At 35.5% G+C, this 12,591-nt stretch overlaps 1 protein-coding gene across 1 annotated transcript in view; it reads right to left on the bottom strand.

Moving 5' to 3' along the window:
* LOC150109778 (uncharacterized) overlaps positions 1–10,768 on the bottom strand; it is a 36,026-nt gene extending 25,258 nt beyond the window's left edge. Inside the window, exon 1 of the mRNA XM_090396218.1 lies at positions 10,653–10,768. Coding sequence (XP_090252344.1) covers positions 10,653–10,768 — 116 coding nt within the window. The remainder of the gene's footprint in view (positions 1–10,652) is intronic.
* Positions 10,769–12,591: the final 1,823 nt, after the last annotated feature.

Genomic DNA, 12,591 nt, shown 5'->3' with positions numbered 1-12,591 from the left:
AGAGTCAAAGACAAACGAAGTGATTCGATGATGTTCATTTCATAAAATAATGTGATACGAAAACCCCATCACACACAGCTGGAATGCTGCAAAGACCGCCAAGAGGATTCCTATGATCAGTGGAGGTGGCGTTCAATGCGTTATATAGTACTACGAGTTGTAGCTGATATCGCCTTACAGCATTGTGTACAGCGGGACGCAACTGAACTGTCGAAAGGTTTCGCACGTGATGCGCGAGTATGTCTTTCAAATCTGCCATGTGAAAATCTTTGCCCCGGTACACCATTCTTTTATGTAACTCCAGACCCAAACGTTACAGAGACTAAGGACTGATGAACACGGAAGTCATTTCATAAAAAAAAAATAGCGACTGATTACTCTATCCTCCGTGTAATGTTGACGTATTATTATTGGACTTCACGTCCTGTGCATCTCCATCTTGCATCAACACTTGTGTTCAGACACTCTCTTTGCTACACTTGCAGGATGATCGAAACTGCTCAACATGTCCCGATAATGAGCAGCCTTGACTGTGCAGATCACGGGTCCAGTTCAATTTCTTCGAGAGAAACGACCCGATAAAGAACTTGTATGTAAATGCTCTTCATACTCTAATTTTGAGCGAATGCAAGGGAACTTGTTGAAAGGCACGGAGATTCTCTGTAGTCCCAGGTGTGGTAGTTTTGAGTTTTTACTGACCACAAGTATGAAAATGAAAATCATCAGTCCATAGGATATTCTAAGGCCAATCCTCGTTCACCTTCATCGTGTCAGAAATGCCAACGCAAGCCTTTCTCGGATGCTGGCGTCATGAGTTTTCAACTGTGGACTTGGTTTATAAAATAGCATTGCAACCTATTAATATAACAACTGTCCTCCAAATTAGTCTGTTATTTGCTAAAACTGCAATTTTATCAGGTCTTTATATAATGACTTCTAAAGCACTTCTTAGTATATCAATTCACTGAGATCTTTGTCTTTCCCTGGATCATTTTAAACTATCTTCACTACAAACGCCAGCTTTACTAATCTTTCAGCTTGCAATCAGTTTAAGTGACTATTAACTAATTAACATTAATTCTGTTAAGTCATTCTTGGATGCTGACACAATGTCACGTTCCTTTCGAATATCTTCATTTTTAATATGGTATTGCCACTGATGCAATCTGTTCACTCCACTAATCTTTCTCACATCTCTTATATCTGAGGGCTCCGGTCTTTGATGAAGTGTGTTATTTGTAGCCCAGCTCTCAGATCTATAAGTTCATTTATTTGAACATTGTCTCGTCTACAGCTGGTTCATTGTTCTGACTAATTTGCACTTATTCCATTAAAATTTGTTTTTAAGAGTACAGTAAAAGGAATCAAAGAGGACAAAGGTGAAACGAAAGCTGAAGACGTGTATTCCTGATCGCATTCTTCTAGGATTTTTCTGCTACTATTCCGTCATTTCTAGTTTCTTTTAACAAACAATCTTTCAAAGTTATTACAGCAGGCATCTAAAATATATTTATCTTCGGTTTCACTTTTGTCCTCTCTGTTTCCTTTTATAGTACGCCTTCTTCCATTTCAAAATTTCTTCATTAGATTAATTACACAATGTCGCCTTCCTGATTACTTCTTTATGCTTATCGAAGAAAATGTATTGTTAAAGAAAACGTATCGAAAATTCCGAAGAAGTCCATCGGGCGAATATGAGAGAATAAGAATACAACCGCTATGCCTGCTTAAAAATATTAAGCAGGCATAGCGGTTTAATATTTTCTGTATTCTTATTCTCTCATATTTGCCCGATTGACTTTTTCGGAATTTTCGATACGTTTTCCTTAGTTTCACCACTGCATCTTTAACTTCTTAAGTTACGCATGGATTTTCATTGTTTGATTCTTGCAGATATCCTCACCATATACATTTTGCTCAATCTGTTAATGTTTTCTTAAAACTCGGCCACTGAATTTTCAAGGTATAGTTCTTATCTTCCATTTATTTCTTTTTTCTTAAATAATGTTTGTACCTGTTTAGTCTACAGTTCATAAGCCCACCCACCCACCGACCCAAGAAAATTGCCCAAATTTCATTCGTTTTCAAACTTTCCGACACGCTAATCTTTTAAATATTATTATTATTATTAAGAGAGACCTCCAGGGAGTCAGGGACCCATCGAGAGAGGCCACATAATACACACACAAGCTAGCATACTTATTCTTGAATTCATTCACACTGTTTGTACTCACAACATCCAATGGCAATTTATTCCAATCACGCACCACCCCACTATGAGAGAAAAATCTAGCCTCACCACATCCTCACCTGAGAATGAATTCCGCTTCTTAGCGGAATTCAATCAAAAACGCACTCGCATAAAACCCTCTGAACAGTGCTTGGAGTGTTTTAACAAGAATAAAACTAGTAAATCCCGTATTATTTTAGAGCCGGGTACGAAACTCGGAGATCGAAATCCATCGAAATCTAAGAGTTTCATGCCGAAGAGCTATCGGCGAGTCCAAGGGTAAGTCATCCCTTGGGTAGTACAACACTAGGGCAACTCGGAGCAAAGGTGGAGCAAGCTCCGCCACCCTCCTTAATATTTTCTCATAATGTAAAACGCAGCTCCTAGGAGATGTATTACTGTTTTACATTATGAGGAGAGGTCAATACCCAGACCGGTTTCGACCCTTATTGAGGTCTCATCAGAGAGTAGGTATACCGGGAATATCAAGGTTTAAGTGAACCGAACTTACATGTACCCCTACTAATTGCCAGACCGGTGTACCCATATATTATTATTACTACGATAAAGAGCCAAGAGGCTATTTTTCCGGCGACATAAATTACGTGAAGGGGGGATAGAAAATCCTGTATTATTTTATAGCGGGGTACGAAGCGCGGAGATCGAAATCCATCGAAATCTAAGAGTTTCATGCCGAAGAGTTATCAGCGAGTCCAAACCTAAGTCATCACTTGGGTAGTACAGAATAAAAGTAAAGAATAAAACTGATTTTCTGCGTCGATTTATTACTATGGATGAGACTTGGATTCGCTATTACACACCAGAATCCAAATAGCAGTCAAAACAGTGGACAGACGCGGGTTTTTCAGCGCCAAAGAAGACACGAAGTGGGTTCCATCAGTAACCTGTTCTGAATGGAACATTCATAAACTGAGTAACTTCTCAAGTGAATACCGCATAATCACTTTCAAACAACCGGAGCCAAAATAGTTACATCTTTAATAACCAGATAACAGAAAGATCGGAAAATTATTCCGATCTTTTAACCTGACTAGACGAACAAATTCGTGAGAAAAGACCCGCTTTGCAGAAGAAAAAATTATCTTTCATAACGACAATGCACCTGCCCACAAAGGTATTTGGCAACATAAAGGGATCTACACTATGCAAATTGGAAAATTAAGGGATCTGCACTGTGAATTGTTGGAACATCCACAATATTCCGAAGATTTGGCTCCCTCTGACTTCTATCTGTTCCCCAAACTAAAAACTCTTCCTCTCTGGTCAGCGTTTTTCTTCGATTCAAGAGGTGATTGCAGCTGTAGAGGGGTATTTTGCTGATCTTAATAAGAACCATTAAAGGGATATAATCTCCCTTAAGAACCTCTTAATGTAGATTATGTTTATAAAAATAATTTGAAATTATGAATTCGGTTTTTTTTTGTTCGTTTTTGGGGTGGAAGGGGTGGTGAAGCGCAATACATAGCCTCTCCCATTCAAATGTCAACCTCACCTTCCCATGGTCCATCCTGTTCTAAAAGTACAAACGAGGCACTGGCGACCGAGTATGGGCGGTATAACCTTAACACCCTAACAGAGTAAATGCTGTTAGATCTGCCTGTCCAGAGGCGTTAGGTAGCAGCCCTACCACTGGACTTACCCAGCGACAGGTTAGTAACCTGCCCTGGAGAAATTCAAAATACTTTCAAGTTTCATGCAAAGAAAAGCCTGACGGACATTGTCAGGGAAAAGACTACAACCCAGGAAATGGTAAACGAAATTGGAAAAAGGAACACATAATGAAGATTGCAACATGCAATGTGAGAAGCATTGCACACAAAGAAGAAGAACTTGATAAACAACTAAACCAAGCTAACATAAAGATATGTATGGTAACAGAAACAAAGAAAAAACAAAAAGGTACAAAAGAAACAAACAACTATTTACAAATCTACAGTGGGTTAAAAAAAAAGAAGAAAGAGCAAAAGCAGGCTATAATGATTATGGTACATAAATCCCTAAAGAACAATATTGTATATTACAACTATTTGAATGAAAGACTAATAGAAATTAGACTCAAGACATTAAGAGGCTACATAACAATAATTCGTGCATATGCACCAGAAGAGGGAAAAGAAGAAGACAGTAATATATTTTATAAAGAATTACAGAATGCCATAGATAAAACAAACAAAACTGACTATTTACGGCTAGCAGGAGATTTAAATGCCAGAATAGGAAACAAAAAATACAAAACAAACATAGGTAAATTTGGCGAAGATACATGTAATCAAAATGGTCGCAGATTGCGCGATTTTGTCATTTATAATAATATGAGAATAATGAATTCAATGTTTAAACACAAGGAAATACATAAATATACTTGGTCAGCCAGAGGATACAAATCAGTAATTGACTACGTTATCACAGATTTTAAATTAGCGGAGTTAATTTTAGACGTAAGAGCATATCGAGGCTTTGAACTAAACTCTGATCGTTATATGGTATCAGCAAAAATTCGTTTTAAACCAAAGTAGCTAAAAACACATAGAATTGAAAATTCTTACTAGCCAAGCTGCAAAATTTCTTCATTACAGGATCCTCAAGTTAGACAACGATATCAAAAATGCACACACTTAAAATCAGAAACCACACGTGAATCAAGCGACATAGAAGATGAATGGGAAAATGTGAAACAAATTCTCACAAAAGCAGCAACAGAAACCTTAGGAATAAAGCACAAATGGATTAGAAAATGAGGAATACGAGACAAGAACAAAGAAATAGAAAATATAATAAAAACCAAAAAGGACAGTTACCAGAAATGGCTAAATTCCAAAACAATAGAAGCAGAAATAGAGTATAAAAGAAATAGTGCAATTGCAAAACTAGAAGTAAGGAAAAAACATAGAGAAAGATGGAACAATTTCGTAACAGAACTAGAAACGGATTTAGTTAAGCCACAACCCAAAACCCATAAAATAATAAAATACATGAATAAAGAAATAAAAGAAAAGATAAAAACACAAACAATAGATTTAGAAAAATGGGTGACCTATTTCCAAAATCTCTGGACAGATGAGAACAATGAATTAAAATTTTATAAGACAAAGAATGACCTAATAGAAAATATCACAATGTTAGAACTGAAAAATATAATAAAGAAGATGAAAAATAGGAAAACGCCAGGTGAAGACAATATAAATATAGAACTATACAAAAATGCAGGTGAAAAATTTAATGAAAGACTTTTGAAATTTTTTAATATGCTTTGGATGAAACCCCTAACCCTTGGAAAAAAGCACTGGTCATCCCAATCTATAAAAAAGAAAATAAAGACAATTGCAATAATTACAGGGGAATTAGCCTGCTGAATACAGGATAGAAAATATATGCAGGAATATTAAAAGAGAAACTAAGCATCATTGTAGAAAACAAATTACTAGAAGAACAAAATGGCTTCCGAAAAGGTCGATCCTGCATAGATCCAATTTTTACGTTAAAATTATTAATAGAAAAGAGAAGAGAATTTCAAAAAGAAACACACGTGGTGTTTATTGATTATGAAAAAGCGTTTGACAAAATTAGTAGACAAAAATTGTTTAAAATATTAACCGATTTAAACATACCAAACCAACTTTTACAATCTATTCAAGAAATATATACAGGAAATAAAATAGAAGTTAAATTAGACCACACCTCAGAATGGAAAGATATATCAAGAGGAGTACGACAAGGATGTACCCTCTCACCTCTGCTTTTCAATATATATATAAATGAAATATTAACAATCTGGAAACAGCATAACCCATTTGGTAAATGACCCCGCAAATGAAGATAGATACGCTACTATTTGCAGATGATCAAATAGTATTAGCTACATCAGAAGATGACTTACAAAGATCATTAAAATCATTAAATGATATCTCAAAGCAATATAATATGACAATATCCAAAGAAAAAACAAAAATAATGGCATTCAAAGGAGAAAACCCAATAAGAAGTAAAATAATGATAGATGATAAAATACTAAATTTTATTTTAGTATTTCAAACAGCAGAAATGAAGTTCATCAGAAAAACAGCTGGATATAACAAGTAGGACCACAAAACAAATGAAGAAATCTTACAATCCCTAAAACTAAAACCAATTAATTACTACATAAGACAGTATAAACAAAAATGGCTAGAACATTTAAATCGAATGGACAACAGCAGACTACCAAAAATATTATAACAGATACAAAATAAGTGGAAAAAGAAGAATCGGAAGACCAAGAAAGAGATGGCATGAGACCGGAACAGGCCACATGGCCTACACATTCGCTGAGGCAACAAACTCTACCTCTTTGTTTCTTATACTCCTAGCATTCGTGTTCAAATATAATAATCTACCTGCATGTTCTTTTTTATACTTATATTCTTGTCTGCACTCTGTATAACACAACTGATTTTAAAGTGTTAGCTCCTGTCCCTCTATCCCGAACACACAAGCTTCCTGATGGTATTATTCCTAAGTTTTAGCTTTTGTCAGATATTTTCCATGTGGTTTTCTGAAGATTAAAGAGCCATCTATGGTGATTCCGAGGTATTTTGGGTTGGGGTTGTGCTTCAAAGTTTCTCCTTTGAATGAGATCTTCAGTCGTTTATCAGCTTGATGATTGTTCAAGTGAAATATGCAAACTTCAGTTTTAGATTGAATTGGGTAGAGACGCAATTCGGTGTAATAGTTATACAGAACTTCAAGGTTAGAACTCAGCACATTCTCGACCTCATTCAGATGTTTAGTCTGAGTCGCCAACTCCAGATCATCTGCGTACGCAAGCTTTCGGGAGGAAGTTTGTGGCATGTCACTAATGTATAAATTAAGAAGGAGCGGAGCTAGCACGGAACCCTATGGTAGTAATGCATTTTTTAATACTTTAAAGGGACTATTTTTACCATTTAGTTGTACCTTGAATTTTCGCTTTGAGATCATGAGCTTTAGGTTGTTAATCATCTTTGGCTCGTGTATATTTCAGTTGCAAATGTCAATGTTAGTCGATTCACCCAAACTGTGTTTGGGTGAATCCAAGTACTTGCCCTTCCTACACATATAGAAGCTGATTTTCAACAAGGCTTTAAAACTGCAATGGGCAGATCTATGAATGCTACTGAAGTTTTAAAGCCTTTTTGAAAATCAGCGTCTATATGTGTAGTAAGGGCAAGTACTTGATCGAAGCAGCTGCGAGAATCACTGAATCCGCCTTGTTCATTTAGTTCTATGGCATTAATCGATGGGCAGTAATCTCTCCAAATGGTTCTATTTCTCGAACATAGTAATGAAGTTGGAATTCGCCTCTTTCTTTTAAGAATCATCTGAGCCAACTTTTCCTCGGTCTTCTGGGTGGACGCTGTTTTCCTGTTTTTCCATTTAGCATAATGTTTGAAAGTCTGTGAGGAGGCATTCTCTGGATATGGCAAACAATCAAAGCTATTGTTGAAGAGTAAAGTTTGTGAGATTTTCCTGGTAGTTGAGATCCTACTTTACTTGTTCTGTGGTTTTATGTTCAGTGTAGTGTGTTGTGTTTATTTTTCTATGGCACGTACCCTGGAATGCACTTATTTTGATTAGTTCCTTCTTAAGGAGTCGCCATGCCTCACTTCCATCAGTTGCTGTAGTGATGATCATGGCTTTGAATAGTTTTATTTTAAGATGTTTCGGGAGTTTCTTATTGTTCCATATTTGGTTTAATTTATTCATGTTTGACCATCCAATGTTAATTCTGTGTTTCACTGTTTCAGTGCTGTCTAAATTATGTGTAATGGTACTTGCTATATAAACAAAGGATTTTACTTGTTCCAAGGTTTGGTTCTCCAGATTTATTCAGATGTTTTCGACTTCTCTTCCTATTTCCTATGTCGATATTACTGCTTTTGATCCTGATTCCTAAGTTTTTACATGCGTCACTTAAAAGATTTGTCTAAATGTAGCTTGTATACTGCCATGATTACTATATACAGGATTACTATATATAATCTACGTATTTGATGTGGTTGATGTTTCTTCCATTTATATTTATCGCTAGTTCATTGGTGATTTCATCGCATATTTCCTCTAGGTATATGTTGAATAAGTGCTGTGAAAGTGGGTAGACTTGAATGACGCCTTTTTATTATCTTAAATTCTTCTCTCTTCATATTATGAAATTTGATGAATGCTTTTGTGTCTTTGTAAAAGTTTGAGAGGAAGGTCAACAATTCGGAGTCTATTGATTTAGAGTTTAGGATGTTGATCGATTTGTCTCTGTCTATGGAATTAAAGGCTTATTTAAAGTCAGTGAAGTTGCAGTACAGTTGTAGATTGTGTTTCCAGCGCATTCTTGCTATAGAATGACGTGTGAAGATTTCAACAATTGTAGATCCTTTGGGTCTGAAACCAGTTTGTTCCTCCTCGACGATTTCTTCCATTAATTTGTGCATACGGTATTGTATAATTCGAACGAATATCTTGTAGCTGTGATTTAAAAAGGGCGATAGTTTTGATATTTTTTTTATCACCTTTTTTATGGATGGGTATTATGATCCAAGTTTTCCAATCCTTAGGTATTTCCAATCCAAATTTTATTCTCTTTAGAATAAAATTTGGTTTAAAGGTTTTCAATAGATATTTTGTGGTTCCCTGGCCTCCGTGTTTCCAGTTCAGTAGGAATTTGGTCAATTCCAGTAGTGGTGGATGTTTTCATTTGGCTTTTATGTAGCTCATCTTTTAGGCTAGCAAGTACTCTTTTTTTTTCTTTTTTTTCCCCGCTATCTGATGAATCCCACGTTTGGCTGCTTTGGAACAGTGTTTCGTAGTATTTTTTTTTTTTTTACTTTTTGTGTTTTTTTTTTTTTTGTATTTTGTATTTTTTGCATATCTTGAATCGCGCCGTTTCTATATCATTATAATCCTTCATTATTTAAGGTGATGATATTATTTTATTTAGTTAGATCTTTTATTATTTTGTAAACAGTTTTAGTGTCATGCTTTTTATTTGCTTCGTCACATTGTTTTATCTTTTTCTTCTAATCATGATTCCTTTGCAGCTTTGCATTTCTATCGATTTTATTTTTTAGCCTTTTATAGTGTTGTCTGATTTCTTCGGAATTATTCTGATTTAATGAGTTTTAGCCTCTCTTTTTTTTATACGAGTTTTAAGATTTCAGGGGTGATCAAATTGTTATTTAGTTGTGCCTAGAATCTTGATAGCTGTGTTTTTGACTATTGTTCTTCCCTGGTTTCCTGTAGTTTCTACGTTAGTGAAGGGTATACTTTGCAGTTCTGTTTCTATGTATTCTCATATAATTTATTCACATGTTCTTCGTTTATTTTGCTTACGTCTGTTAGATTACAGTTGCGTTTTAAAATGTTAGTTTTGAATTTTAATTGAATCTTTGGTGAGAGGACATCATGGTCAGAGTCGAAATCGGCCTTTTTTAGGGCTTTGACATTCTGGACAGATGCTTTCCATTTATTTCTTATTATTATCCCCGTCATTAACACAGTCATAGAACATTGTCGCTCTTATACTCACATTCTCACCATTCCTCCCTTTATAATTTAGTTTTCCTGACTCATACCAGTTTTTCGTCTTTCAAGACTCCTGATACCAAACACATTCGGGTGTAGGCCGTCCCTCTTATACAAATCCAGTCTTCCCTCAAACACACTCCACACATTTAAAAACTCGCATCTATTCCTTCTACGAGCCTACGCATCGAATCGTTTGCTATCACCGCCCTTCTTCATCTTCTTTTTAATGTTGAGCCCATACACGAGAGGTTGGTAGATCAACCTGTAGTACATTAATACCGTGCATGGGTTAGAAAAGAAGGTACTTGTTCACATTGGATTTGAATGACCGTATATTCTATTCCTTAGGGAACACATCAAAGGGAAGACTGTTCCATAATTAGCAATTGCAGAGATCAAGGAGGAGGAGGAGGAGTTGAAGAAACTTGCTCTTTGGTCAGTGTGCACTGTGTAGGGATGTTGAGCAGCAGCTGCACGTGTTCCAACGAGATGAGTACTAAGTGGGGGAATTATTGATACTATTTCAGATGAATGTTTTCCATGTAAATATTTGTAGAAGACACACATTGCAGAGACCGATCGTCCGTGCGAAAGTGGGGGGGGGGTACTTTTCTTTTCAGTTTTGAACTGCTTCTTTTATATTCTTAATCTTCTCTCCAGAAGTTATAACTCGCTCATCAATATAGCATGTTTTATGATAGAGTCATCATACCAAATAACTTCTTTCTTTTTACAAACAACGTCACTTACCTGTTTTCCGTTACTTCCTGCCATACCTGTTTCCTTGCTTTGTTGTTTCTTATTTTGCTGCTTCATTTTTATTTTCTCCCTTCGCCCATTTGAACACCTCTCGACTTTTTCAAATTACTGCGTCAACTCTCTGATGATCTGCTTCAATTTTGCTATTCTGGAGGTTAATTCACTTTCAGTAACCTCCTCCATATCTCTAATAACCTCGTTACCGGGGCTTTCATTTAGCGTCATTTTAAATTATTCTTATTGTTGAAATAACTTAATAAAAATATGTTGTAAAACACCAAAAACATTAAACTCTACACCAGTCTTCTATAAAACACTAATTTTCTAAGAGCAAATATAGGTCTTCGTTCCATGTTAATGTTTGTAGAGACGATACAAACAATAAGAAATAGTTTGATTGTTTTAATATACTTTTTATACAAGCAGTAATTTTGTTCACAAATATAGTTGTAATGAAAATTTTAGTTGTCTTTGCCTTTGAATTTTACAACCACTTATTTATTTATTTATTTATTCGTGTGGAGTTTCCTCCCTTTTCTTCTCCGTCCCTATTGGGACGAGTTGAGCGCCCTCATGGGGGAATTAGGTATTTATGGCTGTAGACCCGTGTGTGTTCACAGGGCCTATTTGCCTACTTGCGGGGCCCGCGCCCAAGACAGGCTAACTTGCCTATGGCTGAGGAAGATCCTCAAATTCCTCACGTCTTCGACGGGAATCGAATCTGGGACACTCCTTCCCCAGTCATATGGTTGCGAAGCGCACAGCCACTAGGCTAACCGCGCAGACTTAAAACCACTGTCTGAGCTGTTAGGGAAACGCATAAAAAGAAACTTCTTTTTTTTCCTTTTTTTTCTTTTTTATTTTATGGCTCTCTCCATTGCAGAGAAGCATTTCACAGTGGCATTCACACCTGCTGAGGCACATAACTGCAACTGTCGTATGATGAACGGGGTTCACTCATTCACATGAAGCGCATATTCACGGATATACCAACAACAAAAATCGAAATGCTGCTCTTATATCTCAGAATTTCGCATTATTTTGCAACTAATCAATGAAGATGACGCTTTTGCATTTTACAATCATCCTAGCCATCCATCTTAGAGGTTGCGATAAATGTTATTATGTGAATGAATACGAAATATATAATGACTATATTCAAATTTATCAAGTATATTATTTCCTCAGAAGATACAATAGCCAGAATTAAAATTATATGAAATTTGTGGTATTTTTGTCATATTTAAGAAAACGTGTCCCTCGAAGTCGGAATCATTTTAAGATATATTGTTCTCTCAATGTCTTGCAGTCGTTTATCTTCTTACTTCAATCTTCTCTTAATATCAAAGGTTCACAACTGAGTCCATTCGCCAGTGCGATGTCAGTTCAAGTTGATTAAACGTGTTATCTTATAAGGTATTCTCAATTCATTTAATCTTCTTCAAAGGCGTTTCTAAAATCTATAAATAAAATACGGACCTGCTGATTATGTTCTCATTTTTATCTAGTATATCTTTATGTAAAACTCTTAGTCAGCTGCAGACCTATTTCTTTGGAATCATGCTTGATATTCATCTATATAAAGAATAGATGAATATATATATATATATATATATTCATCTATTCTGCAGCATAAGGTACGAATTCCCTTTAGTATAATATTAGATAAAAATTTACAGCCTACTCACAAGAGAGAGATCTCTCTGTAACTTCATATTACACAGAGCGATATTGCACTATTAAAAATAAAATATCATGACCATTTCGACCTGCACTGATATGCAGTTGACCTTTGAAGAATGCAGGTTTGAACTGCTCGGATTCACTTATATGCGAATTTTGTTTTTTCGAATAAATATATTGGAAAAACTTTTAGAAATTTCGATGATTTGAAAAAACTCTCATAGCTTAGAAATATCGGAAAAATTAATACAAAGTTAGGTATGTCATGAATGCAGAAAATAAATGTAGATTCTAGTCTATTTTATCATTTATTGCCATAAAATATACACAAGTCTATTTATGAAACGTTAAACTTTTATCAAATC

The sequence above is a fragment of the Typopeltis vanoorti genome, chromosome 1, assembly GCF_054136105.1.
Source record: "Typopeltis vanoorti isolate ZY-2024b chromosome 1, IOZ_Tvanoo_1.0, whole genome shotgun sequence".
NCBI classification, from domain to species: Eukaryota; Metazoa; Arthropoda; class Arachnida; order Uropygi; family Thelyphonidae; genus Typopeltis; species Typopeltis vanoorti.
The sequence above is the reverse complement of the archived record's forward strand: the minus strand, read 5'-3'. Positions and strand labels throughout refer to the sequence as shown.